The sequence below is a fragment of the Stegostoma tigrinum genome, chromosome 29 (genome assembly GCF_030684315.1).
Source record: "Stegostoma tigrinum isolate sSteTig4 chromosome 29, sSteTig4.hap1, whole genome shotgun sequence".
Lineage (NCBI taxonomy): Eukaryota > Metazoa > Chordata > Chondrichthyes > Orectolobiformes > Stegostomatidae > Stegostoma > Stegostoma tigrinum.
Window position 1 is genome coordinate 31,535,145 of NC_081382.1, and position 20,118 is coordinate 31,555,262.

The following is a 20,118-nucleotide window of genomic DNA, read 5'->3' on the forward strand; positions in this document are numbered from 1 at the left end:
ACACTTGATCTTAGCCAAAAGGCTGAGGTAAACTACCCTGGAATATGCTCCCTCACAGGTCCCTTGAAAGTAAGTTCTCACCTTAGCAGCTCCTCGTATGCATCAATGTTAAACTTGGATTTCATTAATTCCCACTGCATAGTAAATTCCTACAGCACAAACAAGAAAATACTCTAGATGTTGGAAGCCTAAAGCCAGAAAATTCTGGAAATATTCAGCATCTGTGAATCTTATTTCTTTTCAGAGATGCCCCTGACCTGAGTATTTCTAATACATTTTCTTTTTACTTGTATAATTGTTGTGTTTGCTGAGTTTTAATTTAAGAAAATTGATTATTATTGTTTGAGAATTATGTGCTGTTAAATTCACAGGGAGCAAATTTAAAACAGACTAGCATTTTAAGCTGCAAAGTCTAACATTGAACAACTGGAATCATAGAATCATATAGCACAGAAACAGACCCTTTGGCCCAGCCAGTCCATGCCAACCATGATCCCAAACTAAACTAGCCCCACCTGCCTGTGCTTGGTCCATATCCATCCAAACATTTCTTTTACATGTACTTATCCAAATGTCTTTTTAACATTGTAACTGTACCCGCATCTACCATTTCCTCTTGAAGTTCATTCCATGTACAAACCACAGTGTTAAAAAATTGCCTTTAATGTCTCAGTTAAATCTTTTTCCTCTCACCTTAAAAATATGCCCCCAGTCATGAAATCCCCCACCCTAGGGAAAAGACATATTCCATCCACCTTATCTATATTCCTCATGATGTTATAAGCCCCTGTAAAGTCACCATTCAACCTTGTGTTAAGGTTGTGAATAAAGGCCCAACCTGTCCACATCTCCTCATAACTCAAACCTTCCATAGCCAGCAACATCCTAATATGAAACAAAAGACGAAATAATTCTTAAAATGAAAGCATTTTTGAAATTATGATGACTGAGAAATCAATTGATGTGAAATGAACAAATAACCCCTGGTGCTGGTGACATGCTAAATTTAACATGTTTTTATTGGTGCTGTATAACATTGTCCAGCAGTAGCAGACTAAAAACATATCACAACTTTTGTTAAAACGTTACCTGGTTTGTAAAACATATTTTATAGCTTTTCAAGAATTATTCTTCAGACAGTTAAAATTTGTTGTTGACATCAACATGAGAACAATTTGTGACAAAGAAAACAATAAGAATGACAAATCTAAGCCTGATCAACCTTATGTATCTCCCCTGAAGTAAATCAGTAGAAAACAAAGGTTTCATTTTTTTCATAAGTATTTCTGTGACACGTTTGCATGAATTAGAGTTGTAGCATACAATTTATGTAATATTACAATGTCATAAAAGGGACTTCCATTATATGGCACCTGATCACATCTCTCATTTCTACCCGAAGCAATGCACATGTAATGGCTTTGGAGAGCACTGAAATGTTATGTTGCAAATATTGCTCACATTGAAATGGTCCCATAAACAGTAATGTCATGAAGAACTGTTTTCAGGTGATGAGGCTTGAGGGAACAATGTTGGGCAAAGAAGCTGTTTGGTTTTATTGAAATAGTGTCACGGGTTTATTCATGCTCTCTCAAATAGGCAGAATGCTCCTGTATTTCTGTAGGCTTGAATATCTGACATTGACCCAATTGGCAGGAATTATGGGGCATGACGGACAGGCTTCTGCCAACTGTTCACTAAAATGTAACATTAGCAGGAGGGTTGGGAACAATCAGATCAAGGAGGCTTGGGGAATGCTCCTTTTGAATCACAATCTTCTCTTTTAAAAGTGAACACATTATACCGATAGTACAATACTATGAATACTTTCCACATGTTAATTCCTGAAATACATCATTGTTCAATCTAAAGTGTTTTCTTAATGTCCTAGCACTTGTTTTTCTGTGAAAATATCCTGATCATTAAGTTTACTATTATCCTATAGTGACAAAAGAACAGGTGGCACTATAAGAGATAGTGAGAACTGCTGATGCTGGTATCAGAGATAACACTGTGGAGGAACACAGCAGGCTAGGCAGCATCAGAGCAGCAGGAAAGCTGATGTTACAGGTCAGGACACTTCTTTAAAAATGGCAATGTTACATACTTTATACATCACTTTTTACTGTGTTGTGATAAATACTAATTGTGTCACCCAACATCAAAATCATGGCCTTCTTCCAATGTAGAGCTTAATAATCAATTTACTTCGATGACTTCTGCAGCCACAAACATTTCATCACTCGCCACAAACTCGGAGAAGCGCTGGTTGAATTCAAACGAGGTCACAAACATGGCAAAGCCACGTGGTGCATTCATAGTTTCTCCAGGTCTCTCTAAAGCTGGGTCATGCTCATTTGGAACATAAATCCTCAGAATGGACTGCTGTCGATCTCTCTGGTTTAGTAAAACAAGCTTCACCTGCCAAGAAAGGAGGACACAATCTGAACTGGAACTGTTGTCTGAACTTATTTCTTTAAAAACAATAACAAAAAGGCCAGACGATGCTAGACCACAAGTATTAATCCACTGTCTGCCATCTCAAGTATCAAAAGATCAGTAATAATGTTCTGTTTGAGGCACAAATTAGCCACAGAAATGTTCTGTTTTGCTGCAATAGGTGATTTGCTACCTCATGGAATCATACTGGATTCTCCCTCGCTCATTTTTCCCAGGCAGATTGAGTCAGGGATGATGCTTATTGAGGGAAGATCAAAATTTTTAAACTATTAAAATTAAAAAATTTTAAAAATTAATCTATCCTCTCTAACTGTCTTGCATCACCACGATGTGCCATCACACATGGTCCAACTCTCTTGAACATATTTTTTCTAAGCCTCTTCATCCCAATCCATGTTTGAAAAAGTTCCTTAAATCCAGTCTCTTCCAATCAAATTTTAGTCACCTGTCTTAATCTCCATATTTGTAATTTGGCAGGTTTTCTTTGTTATAAAAACACAAAATAAATGCAAGTGTTGTTGAACTGCCTTTCATGAGTATAGCTGCAATGGAGACTGTACTGCAGTCAGTTTTGCAGTCTTTACATTTAATAGAATATTGTTTGGGGCTTGATGCTGTGAAAAGATGTGCCAAGGCCCTGATGGCCAAAGACTTCACGGTCTCATAATCAACGCACATTGCAGATGTGACAACAAAATCATCAACATATGTAGTGTAAATGCATTCCACAGGAGAAAAAGTGTTTCATTAAGGATTGTAAACAAAGACAGAAATTGCTGGAGAAGCTCAGCGGGTCTGGCAGCATCTGTGAAGAAAAATCAGAGTTAACGTTTTGGGTTAACATTCCCTGTTTCAGGAACTGGGTTGTGAGGGAGGGTCACTCGACCCAAAACGGAAAGATTTGAAGATGCTGTAAATCAGAAACAAAAACAGAAATTACTGGAAAAGGTCAACAGGTCCGGCAGCATCTGTGGGGCAATATCAGAGTTAACGTTTTGGGTTAACATTCCCTGTTTCAGGAACTGGGTTGTGAGGGAGGGTCACTCGACCCAAAACGTTAACTCTGATATTGCCCCACAGATGCTGCCGGACCTGTTGACCTTTTCCAGTAATTTCTGTTTTTGTTTCTGATTTACAGCATCTTCAAATCTTTCCGTTTTTATTCACTAAGGATTGTCCCAGCATCCTGGGCTGCAGGATGAAAATCACTGCTTCCAGGGCCAGGTATACAGTAGAAAAGAGCCTGATGACACAGTTTCAAGCATGGGCACTGGATCCCTATTTTCTGCATCGTTTACAGTATTGGATGCTAGATGGCTGGTTCTTATTTGCAGATGGATAGGGAATGCTCAAATTTGTAAGTCATAATGTTTTCACATTTAAAATAAATTGGGGGTGAAATTTATCCTGCTAATAAGTTTAGCAAAAAGATTCCTACACCATAGATTTTACAAACAGTCTTGTGTGGTTCCATGTTTCCTTACTTTTTCTTTGAAAGGCCACTGAATCAAAGCATCATACTGTCCCTTGAGCAAAATGTAATAAAGTGAAATATATGATCCTTGAGCTTCTTCATGGCCATTGAGATATATTCGAAGACACATCTTATACCCGTATTTGCAAAGGTAAAATTCTGCAAAATAATGGAGAATAAACATATTTAGATATATCCTCTTAATATCATATTTTTATATGGTGAACATATCAGCTCATTGTGTGGAGTGGTTTACAACCCTTATACCAGGTGCAACAAACAGTGATGGCTGTACTCCCCAGATTCATAAAGGCTGCTTGAAATAGATTTTCAATAACAAAGTGACAGCAGTGAGCAAGATGAGGTAATTATCTGAAGATGCATAGTAATGATGCTGTACCTCTTGATCAATGTTCAGAAGAAGTAAAACAGATCCTCAAGAAGCAGAAAAGAGCAGAAAGCAGATATGGCTGTGCTACCTAAAATAGGCTTTGAGAGGACACTCTCAACCACCTCATATTTCAATTTTTCCCATACAATTATAGACTTCTTTCAGAAGGTAATAATTGATAACGTACAGAGTTGTAATTTTTTAGGACTGTAAGATAATTAAGTCAGTACTTTCAACTGGTAACAATACTGTGGGGATTTCTTTTGTGCACAATTAGTTAGCATAGTAGTATTCTTACATAAGAACTTCAAGTCTGTCACATTTTCTGTTGTTATACGATTGGCATCATATTATACACTCTTCTTTTATTCAGATCAATGGAAATGAGAAGGCCCAGCCTCAAGTGAGTCATAGTAGAATGATGGGGCATATAACTATGTTCTGCTTGGCAAAACACCCCTGTTTTTCTTTCCCCCAATTCACCATAGCCATACTATGGGAATATATGCACATCTGTTAAAAGGAAATCACCTGCAACATCAAATAACTGCACAGAGACTGGTATCCCATCACCAAGTCACCCTCTATTTACACACAAAAACTCCATTGACTCTAGTTATGCTTCTTGAGAGTCAGCTCTCAGAGTGCCAGAATCTCTGATATACATTTTATTATCTGTCAGCCAGGGCTCCCTGATTAGCAACCCCAATCAGGGAACTCATTCTCTCATAGCATATTTGGAAGCAAGGGCAAGAGATGCCTCTTACTGGCTGCCCCTTGTCCTGGTCCAATTGTTTGATCATGCCCAGATTAGTGCAGATTGAAAGACCCACCTCCCAAACTCAAATGGCAGCCTGCCTGGTTTAGTGCTACATATAGTTTTCCACTTGATCAAGTTAAAGAACATCTACCGATTAGATAAGTTGGCTCTTTAGGATCCTACTTGAAGCTGAAGTAATCACAGCTTGGGTGGGATGAGGCTCTTACCTAGTCACTTGTTGATCAATTAAGGGTCTTAACTGGCAGCAGAACAGAAAGGTTGAGCTTGGATCTTACCATCGAGAATTTATTTCAGGCAGAAATGGGAAGATGGCATGTATCCTGGTCTATTTTAATCCTGCTTGATTAAGTTTCCTTCCTGCCCTCAAGCCTACCTTTTCAGGGCCCAGAAGATATTACCCTGGTTCACCCAATTTCACTATTTTGATGGATTTAGTGGGATGTTTTACTCACTTTAAGATTACTGTCATTATTTACAGTCAAGCTTTAAAGTCAGCACTTAACACTGGAAGCTTTCACAAGTGCCAAATATATTGTTATGATAAAAGCTTGGCCAACTTGTGGTCACATTGCAGTTGCAGGGCTCTGACCATTAGGTGACAATATGACAAGTTATCAATTCTTTGTATGTTTTTGCCTTTGACTTTTAAATAGTTTTAGGAAAGTTCATCATCATCTGTTTTGTGTCCAATTATGATATACGCTTTTGAGGCTTAAAACTTCTAAATGCTACAAAAGCACAATGAAAACCTGTGAATATCCTACTTAGTACCTCCAATGTTCAAGGCTCTATCCTGGGAGAACACCATCATAGATGAAAAATGACACAAGAGCAGATCTCAGATCTTAGGTTGAGGTCTGTTAGCTTTATTGTGAAACAATGGCACCTTAACCAAAGTCCTAGCAAACCCCAGAGTCCAACTGTCTGAACACTACAGCTTTCTTCAGTGATACCAAAGTCCAGGTCTCTCTCAGAGTACCAGACAAATAACATTAGAAAAATCACAGAAAAAAAACAAACTAATACATTAGGCCTGTTACTTTAAACAGCCTTTCCCTTCCTGTTGCTCTTAAACGGCAGACAAGTACCTCTAACTACAAATTCACATCAATCACTTCAAAAGATGATCAAAATTTGGTATATGTATAAAGCAAGACATAATAATTTTCCAGTTCACTGCTCTGATATTTCACAATAAAATCAAAACTGCAGAAATTTACTTTCCAAAGCATTAGGATACGATTTCACTTCATAAATAAATACACTTGATAATAATATTTTATGCATTTCTTTATACAATACCTCTATGTAGGATATACTGATTCTTTGAAAGAAATGCCATGGGACAAATACTAATAACACGTATAGAGAACATTTAATGTAATAATAAGGGTTGTCCTTCAGATTTTAATAACTTTTTTTGGCAGGGTGTCCTGAAAATTTATTAATATTTGCTGAAGGTCTGCACACAAAACAAACTAAAAATAAGTGGATTAAGATAGAAAACCTTTTACTTCATTCTAGGATGGATCTTTGTTTGAAGCAAACAAAATTAATCTCTACAGTATTATTGGACATAAGCATTCTGGATTAGAGAAGAGGAATCACTCCTGATTGCTGCCCAGTGACTCCTGCTGGAAGGACAGGCAGAGAGGAACCACGGGAATTTGTAGCAGAAATCATTTATCATTTAATTTGTTGTACTTTTGGTCAACTCAGTTGACTGGTTGGCTGGTTTCTGGTATTTAGTGATATGAATGATGTGGCTTCAATTCCTTTACCAATTGACGTCACCTTCTCAACTTTGTCTCTTGCCCACATGTATGACCATCAGATTAAACTCACCACCAGTCATCTCTCTCAAATGAGAGAGCAGCCTTATAGTTATCTAGAACTATGGCAACCTTACCTCAAAGGCAATCCAAAGTAAACTTCACTGTCCTGCTCTCATTCTCTCCCTGAATAGTGCTTTATCTCTGCTTTAAACATCAGGGTTCAAAAATGGATTGAGGAAAGGAACAAACTCAGCTACAACAGTCCCATAATCACATTTGCTGTTCAAGTTCACTTGGCTATTTTAGTGCACTTGTGAAAAAATATTGATCAGAGAGATGCTGAAAATAGATGCAATAAAACTATTGGAACATACTAGAATTTTCAGGTACACTACAGAAATTAATGTTATCATCATACCACTAGAATCCAAGTAAGGTGTTGTTCCATCAATAGCTTCTTGCAATCTTTGCTTAATTTGTGCAATTTTCCAGATGAATACGCCAGTCTGTGTCATTGTTTCCAGTGCCATCATTCGTGCTGCAGTCTTTTGTATAGCCTGCTCTGTTTGATACAATCTAGACTCAACATTTGTCAGCTTTAGGGAACCATAATATCAAAAGAGATAACTGTTAGTGAAAATGTTTACTGAGTCAGATCTGTACTAATCTAGTAACTATCAGGTGAGCACATTAAATAGAAAAACATAAAATATCACCTTTAATTAAGCATTATCAAATGGAGATTTTGTTTCTATTTTCTCTGCAGACAGAACTGTAGAAGCAGATAGTTTGTCCCATTGTGCCAGTATTATCTCTTTGAAAGAGCAGCTCCCTTGTTCTACTCTTTTTGTTGCTATGCAGATTAGACAACCACGATGATTACCTTGTCTGGAAGATTTTAGTGACTGTTAAGCCTTCAACCAGCACAAACTCAAATCTTTGGTTGCTGCATGAGGCTTTAAAATGCTGAGAAGAAATGTGGAAAGAGTAGTGTTTTTTTTCCCCTCCCCTTGGCTTATCTATTCAGAAAAGGAAAAAGGGTTGTCTTTCAGATTGTTATTAACTGTTTTGGCAACTAAGACAGGGTATCTTGAAAATTTATTAATATTTGCTGAAGTTCCTCACCGACTAGAGAGGCAGTCTTTCAGACTGTAAACTAAAACCTTTAATTGGTAGAGTACCCAAATATAGTACCTCCTGCCTTCTAAAGCAAAGGTGGTTTAAATCCAGCTGTGTGGGGGCAGATGGGCAACAAAAAAAAACCAAATGGAGAACAGTTACGCTAAATGGAATATTCTAAATCCAAATTGGCAGACATTTGAAGGACTCAAATCACCACATTGTCAATATAATGGTTTGAAAATAGTACAATATCAGAAGTCGCACTATAAAGAACAATTAAAATGGTGCAGCATAAACACCAAAGTGTTACCAAAGTCAATGGTTGTTCATTTCAGGCGTCAAATTTAATTTGCATACAAGCACATAGAGGTACAAATTAGGAGCAGGAGTAGGCTATTCAGCCCTTCGAGCCTGGTCTGCCATTTTACAAGATTATGGATGATGTGATTGTGACCTCAAATTCATTTTCCTGTGTGTCCCCAACACCGGAACCTAACTCAGACTTAGCGATATTCAGTGAGGCTGGCTGCTCTGGGCAGAGGATGCCACAGACTAAACACACTTTGACAGAAAGAAAGTCTCAAATCACTGTCTCAAATGGGAGCTGCTTATTTTAATTGTGTTCCCTAGTTCTTGTCTCTCCCACAAGGGGCAACATTCTTGTAACAGCCACATTATCAAGTCCCTTTATTATCTTATATATTTCACTGTTGGTAAGCTCTCAATCCTCTAAGCATAGATATGGGAAAGACAACCCCTTCTACAAAAAAAAAGGAATTTAGTAAATTAACACTAACTAACCTTGTCTTCTACATCAACAAACTGTTGGTTATTGAGCAGTATTTTCCCATTCAAAGTAGTAGCAATTCTTGAGCACTTGTTAATCTTGCTTGATACTGCAGTGAGTGCATCATGAAATGCAGTTAACTTTGTCTCAACAGCTGTGACATACTGTTTTGTTTCTTCCTTCAGCTTGCAGAATTCTTGCAGTTCTTTTCCGACTTCATTTATTTGGTGCACTTTCTTAAAGTCTATGATGCTTGACTGAATTTTGCAAGCTTCTACCTCCAAGTGCATTACATTTCTTGGCATATCTGGTTGAAGGGTGGCAGAAATTGCTTTCTGATTCAGCTTCATGACTTCATCCATTAAAAGATTAAGGTGCTGTCCAACAGATCCGGTCTCATGTTGCTGCATATTTGATTTCCCTCCCTGGAACAGAAAATGGTGTTAGCTCTACCTTGCTTCTAAGGTTTATGGCAGTGATAAGGGCTACTTAATTTCTTTATTAGGAAAACTCTTTGGATCTAACAGAAAGAGGAAGATCATGAAATCTGGCATGTATAAGTAGTATGTCATTGTGTTGTACTCTTGATGTGAGAATCCTAAATTTGGTGGCATAGTTCAGGGCTCCAGAGGTTTGAATTGATGAGTGAGATATGCTGATACTGCAGAATTGGCATAGAAAATTGTAATATATGACAATATTAGGAAATTGACCTAGTTGTACCAGGAAAGAAGGATTTTGGGAAGAGAGAGTTCTGCACTTTCATAGCTGTGAGCAATATTGGTGTCATATTCAACTCTTGAAGGAGCATGCAATCATAGACCCATCTCTTACTAAAATGATTTATTCCTACTTCAATAACATTGCCTGATTCTGTCCTGCATCAGCTTAGCTGCTGTTGACACCTTATCTATGCTTAGCTCTAGACTGGACCAACCTAATGCCTGCCTGACTCATCAACCAGTCTATTATCCTCTGAGATCATCCAAGATTCTATTGCCTAATTTCAGTCAAGTCCTACTAACTATCATCTCTGTGCTTAATGACTTATGTTGGTGAGGACTGCCTTGATTTTAAAGCTTCCATCCTTGTTTTCAAATCCTTCCATAGTCTTGCTTCTCCCAATCAGCACACTCATCCAACTCCACAACCCTGCAAGATATCTGTGTTCCTTTGTTTCTGACCTCTTCAGCAATCTCAAGTGTTCAATAGCATTTGCATTGATATCCAAGTTTTCGGTTGTCAAGGACCTATGCTCTGGCTCTCCCACCCTAAACCTTGTACCTTTTTAATCATGCTTTTTTTTCTTTACAACTCTCCTTAAAACATGTGCATCTACCAAGTCTTTGGGCATTCATCCTAATATGGTTCAGTGCCATACGTGAGCATCTTGGAATATTTTATACTGTTAAGGATAGTGCATCTTATTGTTAGATTGAGGTTGATTTAGGAAGTGTCTTCAGGGAAAGAAGGAACCTTGAACATGCAACTAATGGTAGGTACCAGGTAGGCTTTTAGCAGCGTGTGGGATCAGAATTTAGAGCACTAGAAAGTATTCCCAAATCTTGAACCAAAGTGGTGGTGGTGCTGTTGCTGGGGATGGGGATATTGGAGAGAGGGGTCAATTATAGGACCAAAAGTTAACATCCTTCTTACCGCTCACAATATCATGTCTATCCCGACTCCCACGTCCAGTCACAAGCTAGCAATTCCAAACTCCACAGTTCACTCAATGGTACAACATTTCCACTTGCCCCTAGTTTTCCCTCCAAAGTCCTAAGCCTGTCATTGTCAAATGCGGCATGTAGAGCAGGAAGATAACAGTTAGGGTAGCTGCAGCTTAAGGACATCTGTGACGAATATAGATAGAAGAACAATGCCAGCAAAGGGAAACAGGCTGAGGCTAGGTGAGCTTCGGGAATGGTTAAGAAGATTTATCTGGTGTGCAAATCAGAACTATATAATTGAGGATATAATTGTGCATACATAAAAATTGGAACTGTGGTAGTTTCCTTATCTCTAGCCCAGATGGTCTGGGTTCATGTTCACCCTCCAGAGGATCATAGCACGCATGAACAGGCTGATCAGAAGTTTCACAAACTCTATTTTTTTTGCCCCCCAGGGAGATGTCTTTCTCTCATTATTCCTTGAATTTCCTGCATGCATCTTAATTACTCCAAAAGATCTCTCTGGAAATGACAAGTGGACAGAGCTCAGAACTGACTTTAATTCTATAAATTGTATCTCTGCACACTCTGAAGTGGGTTCAGCCCTTCTGTATTTGTACTTCCTTTGGGTTTGCCCCAACAATAAAATGTTCTGGACTTACTCAGCACTCTGGTTTGCTTAGAATATCAACAGTGCCCTATATTTTTATCTGAATTTAACAGATCATATTTGTTCTTCTCATGATGTGGCAGAAAGTCCTGATTTCATTCACATACTGCTGGGACTTTTTTTAAAAACCACAAGAATAATTTCTGAAAAAAAAGCCAGAAATTCTGTTCATATAGAAGCACCAAATGACTTACTCATTTATGAACCATAAAGTCACAAGGTACAATGATGTACTATGTATCAATGTGAGAACTGTAAACAAACTTCCTGTTTACATTTTCAGAGATAATGGGAACTGCAGATGCTGGAGATTCCAAGATAATAAAATGTGAGGCTGGATGAACACAGCAGGCCAAGCAGCATCTCAGGAGCACAAAAGCTGACGTTTCGGGCCTAGACCCTTCATCAGAGCTTGGCGGGGTTTCGCCGGCCGTGGGCGGGGTTCCGTCGGCGTCGGCCGTGGGCGGGGTTTCACCGGCCGTGGGCGGGGTTCCGTCGGCGGTGGGAGGATCGGGGTGGGCGGCAGCAGCTGAGGTGAGGGTGGTGTGTGGGCTGTAGTACCTGGACGTGGAGGTGGTGACTGCAGCAGCGGTTCCGGAAGTTCTGTGGCCGGCGGAGGCGGATGTGACGTCATCGGTGGGGTCTCCAGCCGTGTCCTCATGGTCAATGGCGGCGGGTGCATGGTGGGGGAGGGGCAGGGACAGAGTCGGGATTTGGGAGGCGCAGGAATCCTCTTGTGGGTGGCAGGGGCCAGTGAGTTTGTTGTACTTACGATTTTTGGTGTCCAGTAAAGCTGAGTGGAACTGGGTGTTCAGTCTGTAGATCCTGCGGAGGATAAAAAACAGCAGAGGTCCTTTGCAGGTCTGGGAGAGGGAGGCTCTGAGCTGGGGCAGGCTGGATTGCAGTGCCTGGAGGTGCCGGCGCATGGCTGCGAGTGTCTGTTTCAGGACTCGCAGGGAGAACCGCTTCTGAAGGGTCTGAATGTTCTGGGTGTAGATATGGTCACGGTTGGGGCCAAATTGGGAAGGCTGAAATGTGGACTGTAGTCCCTTGGGGATGATCTGGTTCCGTAGGCAGGTGCTGAGGAAGGTGATGTGGCTGTGGTACCTGGTTTGCTTCAGGACATGGTCGAGCAGTTTCAAGGCCGAAGAGATTACAAGAGAGTTGCAATGGGAGAGAGATTCCCTGAGGTTGGTCCGGAGGGAGGAGGGTAACTTCTTCAGGTTAGGCATCCCTGGAAGAGGCTTCGCAGTGAGGTTAAAATAGTATCAGAGATAATGGGAACTGCAGATGCTGGAGATTCCAAGATAATAAAATGTGAGGCTGGATGAACACAGCAGGCCAAGCAGCATCTCAGGAGCACAAAAGCTGACGTTTCGGGCCTAGACCCTTCATCAGAGCTCTGATGAAGGGTCTAGGCCCGAAACGTCAGCTTTTGTGCTCCTGAGATGCTGCTTGGCCTGCTGTGTTCATCCAGCCTCACATTTTATTATCCTGTTTACATTTTACTGTGTTGCTAACATTTGAAGTGTTGGCAATAAAATTCTGTCTACTTTGGGACAAAATTAAAAGGATTCCATAGCCATAGGGTATGATAAATCTGATATCTGTTTTTGCTAAAATGTAGATTCAAAGAATAAAAAGCTATTGCTACAGTAACAGCCCACTGGTAACATTGAGCATATGCCAAGTCTTTTAAATTGTTTTGTTTCCTGAAACTTTCAATTCCACCCTGATTGAAGTCAACCAAAGCAACAAAGCAAATGTAGCAGAGGCACAAAGCAGGATTACAGCCTTCAACCCCAGGGCAACCTTGCTGGCAGAGGTTCAAGGGGCACATTTTCAGGGCTAAAGTTCAAGTTATATAACAATTTGAGCAGCATGTACAGCAGTTTCAGCATGGCTCTCAAAACAGCATTTCAAAAATAGGCATTTCTGTACCATTCTTAATGAAACAGTTTAAGTGGGGTTTTACCTTAAACCTACACCCTATTATTCTGAAACAGCAGCTGTTCTTCTTCTTGAATCCTTTGTCTTCAGATTCAGCAAGCTGCAAAAAGAGTTCATTAGTCTGTTAATGAATAGTATGAATGATCCTTATGCTTTATTTTCTTACTTTGAACACTGAGTTTCCTGAAATTCTGGCTCTTGTTACTTACTACATCAGGAAAGGCTTGTTGCTAACATGTTACAGACTCAACATGAAACCCTGCATAACTGATCTTTGGTATGTATTGATTATACAATGGCAGAACAGGCTAGTAAACCAAATTACAAAGCAGGCAGTTAAATATAAGAAACTTGTATGCATTGGGAGGAAGTTCAAGACTTATAAAAAAAAATACTTCTGCAACATGAGGCTTGAAATAATTGCACAGAGGCTGGTATCCTGTCACCAAGTCACCCTTTATTTACTTGTGCACAGTACACTGACTGTGCCCAGCCCACTCAGGGTCAGTCACCTGAACTGAGGAGATTCTCATCTCCTGGTTACATTAGTCAGACAGGGCTTTCCTGATCAGCCCAGGTTAACAACCCCAATCAATGACCTCGTAATCAATGAGGTCAACCTGGTTCCAATCACTACAATGTTCTAACATGCTTCTCAAGTTCAAAGTCAGATTTCAGATGAAGGCAGACCTAGATATCATCTCTATTACTAACAAGGAATGTATGATACAGACCGTGCAATATAACAAAGAAGCTCAATTTTGGTACCGTTTTAACATAGGTAGAAAAGTAAATATGGAATCAAAAACTTGGCAAATTATTATTAAAACAGAAAGTGCCAGAGAAACTCAGCAGCTTTTGTGGGGACAGAAACAGAGTTTATGTTTCCAGTTCATTTTGATTGTTCTGAAGCAGATCCATAACAGACTCAAAGTTAGCTCTGCTTTCTCTTGTGGGGTGGCTCAATGGTTAGCACTGCTGCCTCACTGTGCCAGGAACCCAGGCTTGATTCCAGCCTTGGGTGACTGTCTGTGTGGAATTTGCATCTTCTTCCCGTGTCTGCATGGGTTTCCTTTGAGTAGTCCGGTTTCCTCCCACAGTGCAAAGGTGTGCAGGGTAGGTTGACTGGCCATGGGAAATTGTCTATAGTGTCCAGGGATATGCAGTCTGGGTGGATTAGCCATGGTAAATGAGGGTTGTGAGGAAAGGGTGGGGGTTTTGGGATGGTCTTCAGAAGATCAGTGTGAATCCGATGGGCCAAGTGGCCTCTTTCTGGACTGTAGGGATTCTATGACTCTATTTTACATTTTCAGTGAATAATGTATTTCACTTTTATTGAATTTTATCTTATTCTTTTACCCTTGATCTAAAATGAACATCACATTGTAAGAAAGTGACATAGTGAAACTTTTAGTTGGTACCTTTTCATCTGGTAGTTTCACCTGTCCTGACAGACCCACATCCATTGTTTCTTTCTGAACTTTACACGCTGTGTACACCTCTATTGTATGAGCCTGTTTGAGCAAAGACATGATAAGAAGATTGCCAATTAACATTTGTACCACGTTCACTCTGCCTATTACATTCAAGTCAGACTTTACTGGAATTCTGGAAAATCCATTAGTAGAATGGTAACTGCCCTTCCTTCGCTGCTCTGCTGCAACAAGTGGAACGGTTACTCTCACACACTTGTACACAATATCGACTGATTTGAAGTTGTTCCTCCCTTCCGTTCACCAGATATGTAAGAAAAGGCACATTATGTAAGTATAAAACAGAAACTAGTTTGGTCTGTTCCAAATTCCTCAAATTCTACGTACAATTGGTGAGATCCATACAAGTAATTCTATGCCTATTTCTTCAGAGCATTGAAGAGGAAAGTTGCATTTATCAGAGATAATGGGAACTGCAGATGCTGGAGATTCCAAGATAATAAAATGTGAGGCTGGATGAACACAGCAGGCCAAGCAGCATCTCAGGAGCACAAAAGCTTTTGTGCTCCTGAGATGCTGCTTGGCCTGCTGTGTTCATCCAGCCTCACATTTTATTAAGTTGCATTTATATTGTGTGGCTTTAATATATTGTCATGTCTGCCCTGTCTATGGTCACAAATGAGAGTGGAGTCATTTGCTAATCAGTACTAAATTACTAAACAGCATATCTGATACAGGTACACCATAGCGCTATTTAGAAGGGAGTTCTAGGACTTTTACTAAGTGACAAAGAAGGAAGCTGCATTATAATTCCAAGTTAAGACAGTATGTGACCTGGAGGGGTGCATACAGATGTTCATATTCCCATCTGTCTGTCTTCCTGTCCTTCAATATGAAGGTTAATAGTTAGAAAGTGGAGGAACACAGCAGGCCAGGCCACATCAGAGGAACAGGAAAGCTGATGTTTCGGGTTGGGACACTTCTTCAGATATCTGACTTCAAATTTCTGGAGATGGGTGCCAACCTGAAATGTCAGCTTTCCTACTCCTCTGATGCTGCTTGGCCTGCTGTGTTCCTCCAGTTCCACACATTGTTATCTCTGACTCCAGCATCGGCAGTTCTTACTATCTCTGAGTTAATAGGTGTTTTAAAGGAGACTCTGCAAGTTGCTGTTGTGACGATAGAGAGCAGCAAATCAGTTATCTGTTATAAGAGGAGTCACATATTCCAATTCATTGCACCGAGTCCAAATTCCACTTGCAGAGTTAACTTGGTGGAAATTCTTGAGGTCAGTTTTTAATGCCATTCTTTCCCTAAATTCATAAATGGACTGGCCCAAACACCAATAACTTTCTATTTGTAGGAGTGGGACTTCTGGTAAAGAAGCAGCTCTTAGAGGACTGCTGCCTGCCTTTATTTTGCACTTGAAATGGAAAAGATAATCATTGCCAGCAGAATTCAAAAATCACTTGTTGCATAATCTAGGACACAAAACACAGGAAGAGCAGTGTCCCTTTGGGATAAAGCATGCTCAAAGTGTTACTTCTGAAGTTAATACAAAAGAATAATACCTTTGTTGGAGTTGAAGAAAACTGCCTATTATAAGCATTTTGAAAAATGTCTGGGCAGAGGTAACAGGTCAACAAATATTGTGCCTTATTTCTACAAGTCGTGTGAGGAACATAAGAAAGAGGTTTCAGGGCTCAGACCAATTGTAAAATTAGATATTTAGGCTTTGCCTTTATGAAGCATACCACAAAATAATTTCATGTCAGATTGGTGCACCATGTAGGAATGATGTAAAACCCTCAGGAAATGTTTCAGTTCTTATTCACATGTCTTTCTTGCTTCAGTGCAGACTTTTTTTATTAATTCAGTGGACGCGGATGTACTGGCTGGGCCAGCATTTATTGCCAATCCCTAATTGTCCTTGATAAGGTGGTGTTGACCATTGGCATCTATTCTAAGAGCCAGGTACTACTTTGTCCAAGTGTCAGTAACCACAATATGTCCTCTCATTCTGAAGCACTCAGAGGATATTTCTCAGCAGTAGGATACCACAAACAAGAAGGAAATGATGAAGAAATCTGAAGACAAATGTACAATATCAGGAAAAAAAAGTGTTAATTTTATTGCAACTTTTTCCCCAGAATTCACTGTGTATGGTGTGGAAAAATAGGCAGACTTGCACATTATTATTGGGATAGGACAGAGGGTAATGGGAGACATGCTGAAAGTTAACTCCATTTTTTGCGGGTGGATAGGACTGGTTTAACATTTAAGCAGAGTACTATTAAAATGATTGCCTCATTGATTACAGTTTCCCTGACCATTCATTCCTAACACACCTGCTTAGCCAATTCCAGCTGGTATCAACATTATAGCAAGTTGAGAAATTGGCTGTAAAGTATACATGATACACAAATCCATGCTGGCTCTGAATCATTAGCTTACCCCTGTCTAAAATGCTATTGATTATTTTCCAGGGATTATTGTTTCTTATGGCTTCCCAATTATCAATGCTAAACTGACTGGCCTGTAATTGCCAGGTTTATCCTTCTCCCCCTTTCGAACTTTGGTGTGGCCTTTGCAATGATGCCACCTCCATATCATAGGGCCAACTGAAGATTGTGGCCAAAATCTCTGACATTTCTCCTCCTGTAATATATTATATATCTAAGCAACCTTGAAACAAAGGAAGACTTGAATTTATATAGTGCATTTCAGGATCTCTGAACATCTCGTAATGCTATGCAACTATTAAAGAATAGTCATTGTTGTAATGTAGAATGTAATTTATGTAACCTAAGGTGAATTCTATTTGGAATGAATGACTTATCAACTTTAAGTACAGGCAGCTTTTTGAAAATCTCTTCTTTTCTTTCAAAGCATCCTGTATCCAGACCGTCTCCTCTTCCTTCACAAAAAGCTGCAGCTGTGGACACCATTAACACAGCTGCAAGTACCACAGAGGCAAAAAGAAACTGAAAAAATCTAGTAATAATCGGAAATAACTACACTGGTCATACTGGGAACTCTGTTTTGAAGTACTGTACACAAGATATGCTTGTGTTATTTGCAAGTTTTTTTCCACCTGGCCTTCTTGAGTGGCAATACAAGATTTGTGTGGCTTGGTACAAGATATTAAGTTATAAGAGGGGAGAAACCTTTTATAAGAGGACGAAAAGGCATCAAATTGTGTAAGAATGGATGATGTTGATAGGGTATTAATTTATTTCTGATGCAGGAATTTCAGTTGTCAATCCTGCTTCTCTGCAACTCACAGCGCCACCTGCAGGAATGGTATTTATTTCACGGAGAAATTTCAGTAACCGTGTCTAACAATTGGCTGGATCCTGAGCAAAATTATATTGCCAAACGATATATTGCTTCAATATGGAACACATTACATAGCAGCAGCTGCAGAAAAAATTCAGTGAAGATTCTTCCACTTGTTGTTAAATATACAATGACTAATTATGTTAAAGTTAACTTATTGTCACCTGTAGATGTTACCATACTAAAAACAACTCTTCACATTCACCAAACGAAAAAAAGGATTATTTAATAACTTTAATTTGTCTGTTAAACTTTTAAAAAATGGCTCATCAGCACCATTTTTTGACCTACACGCCTGCTTTAACCAGGTCAGCAAAGGAGTATGGTACCTCTGTCTTAGGTATGTTCTTACCTCCACCTGGTTTTCATTTTGAATGTGAATTTCCAATAATTCACAATTTGGGGAATTGTGTGCACAAACCTGCATTCATGGCAGTGAAATTGAAATCGAACACATAGCACCATTTTGTGATAAGTGCTTACTTGAAAGGGACAAAGCCTCTAAATGGGATTCAACCTCAGCTCATTATTATCTTACAAGTCTGAAACAATAATAACAAGGTAGGTCTAGACAATTTTGCTGTTTTACTCAGTAAATGCTGAATTAAAGATTTTATACCAATGAGAGACCTCTTGTGGAAGTTATAGGAATTGCAGCAATTTTGATAATCCTAGTGCTCTTCGGCACACAATGAGGAAACATGGGCGTATGTTTTTTTCAAGATGTTTGGGTTGACAAAAGAAGAACAAGAAAGTTGACTTAGTGTTGTTTCCTGTATTTATCCCCTCATCAACAACACTTAAATAGATTTTCTGGGTCATTTATGCCACTCTGTGACGTACTGTGGGGCCTTGCGATGTACAAATTGGCTGCTGCATTTACCGAAGTAATACCACAGACTCTGCACCTCAAAAGAACTATGAAGCATTTTAAGACATTCTTAGATTGTGGAATATACTATGAAACTGTAAGTGTTTTCCTTAAGTCAAAGACCAATTTGTCAGCACGTGGAAGTGAAGGGGTTCATGATAGGGTCCTGGTGAGGCCACACCTGGAGTACTGTGTGCAGTTTAGGTCTCCTTACTTGAGAAGGGATATACTAGCACTGGAGGGTGTGCAGAGGAGATTCGTTCAGTTGATTCCAGAGTTGAGAGGGTTGGATTATGAGGAGAGACCGAGTAGACTGGGATTATACTCACTGGAATTCAGAAAATTAAGGGGAGATCTTATAGAAACATATAAGATTTTGAAAGGAATAGATAAAGTGGAGATAGGGAGGTTGTTTCCACTAGCAGGTGAAACTAGGACTACAGGGCATCGCCTCAAAATAAAGGGAAACAGATGTAGGACTGAGATCAGGAGGAGCTTCTTCACCCAAAGGGTTGTGAATCTGTGGATTTCCCTGCCCAGTGAAGCGGTTGAAGCTATCTCACTGAATGTTTTTAAGGCAAGGCTGGATAAATTTTTGAACATTAAAGGAATTAAGGGCTATGGTGAGTGGGTGGGTAAGTGGAGCTGAGTCTCAAAGATCAGCCATGATCTTATTAAATGGCAGGGCAGGCTCAAGGGGCCAGATTAGATTAGATTCCCTACAGTGCGGAAACACGCCCTTCGGCCCAACAAGTCCACACCGCCCTTGAAGCATCCCACCCAGACGCATCCCCCTATAACCCACACACCCCTGAACACTATGGGCAATTTAGCATGGCCGATCCACCTAGCCTGCTCATCTTCGGACTGTGGGAGGAAACCGGAGCACCCGGAGGAAACCTGCGCAGACATGGGGAGAATGTGCAAAGTCCACACAGACAGTTGCCTGAGGTTGGAATCGAACCCAGGTCCCTGATGCTGTGAGGCTGCAGTGCTAACCACTGAGCCACCCTCAATGGCCTCCTCCAGCTCCTAGTTCTTATGTTGTTATGATACGATTTGAACAAGTGCAGGAAATTCTCCAGCATAACACTTCTCATTCACATCACCCAAAGAAATAGACTACATGGTGATTCACTCATTTTCTGAAACTATTGGTACATAACAGTAGCCTAAATAACAGCAATGGCTGTACTTGAATAGCAAATTATTGCCTGTTAAGCTCTTTGGGGCAATGACAGAACATTGTATAAATAGAATTTTCAAGAGTTTTGTTGCATAGTGGTAGTGTCTGTACCTCTGAATCAGGAGGCCCAAAGTCAAGTCCCACTTGTTCTCAGGCATATTGTACGTTTAAAATATCTATGAATATAATTTCTTCCTCTGTGTAAAAGCAAC

At 39.9% G+C, this 20,118-nt stretch overlaps 1 protein-coding gene across 2 annotated transcripts in view; it reads right to left on the reverse strand.

The window, feature by feature from the left end:
* Positions 1–1,056: 1,056 nt before the first annotated feature.
* The window catches only part of LOC125465539 (TNF receptor-associated factor 1-like), a 37,528-nt gene continuing 18,466 nt past the window's right edge, over positions 1,057–20,118 (reverse strand). For both annotated transcript variants that reach the window (XM_048559176.2, XM_059638292.1), the window contains 6 exons: positions 14,499–14,591; positions 13,103–13,177; positions 8,805–9,215; positions 7,300–7,477; positions 3,945–4,093; positions 1,057–2,421 (listed from right to left, as the gene is read on the reverse strand). In XM_048559176.2, the coding sequence (XP_048415133.1) occupies positions 2,200–2,421; positions 3,945–4,093; positions 7,300–7,477; positions 8,805–9,215; positions 13,103–13,177; positions 14,499–14,543 (1,080 nt within the window). In that variant the 5' untranslated portion in view covers positions 14,544–14,591 and the 3' untranslated portion in view covers positions 1,057–2,199. The remainder of the gene's footprint in view (positions 2,422–3,944; positions 4,094–7,299; positions 7,478–8,804; positions 9,216–13,102; positions 13,178–14,498; positions 14,592–20,118) is intronic.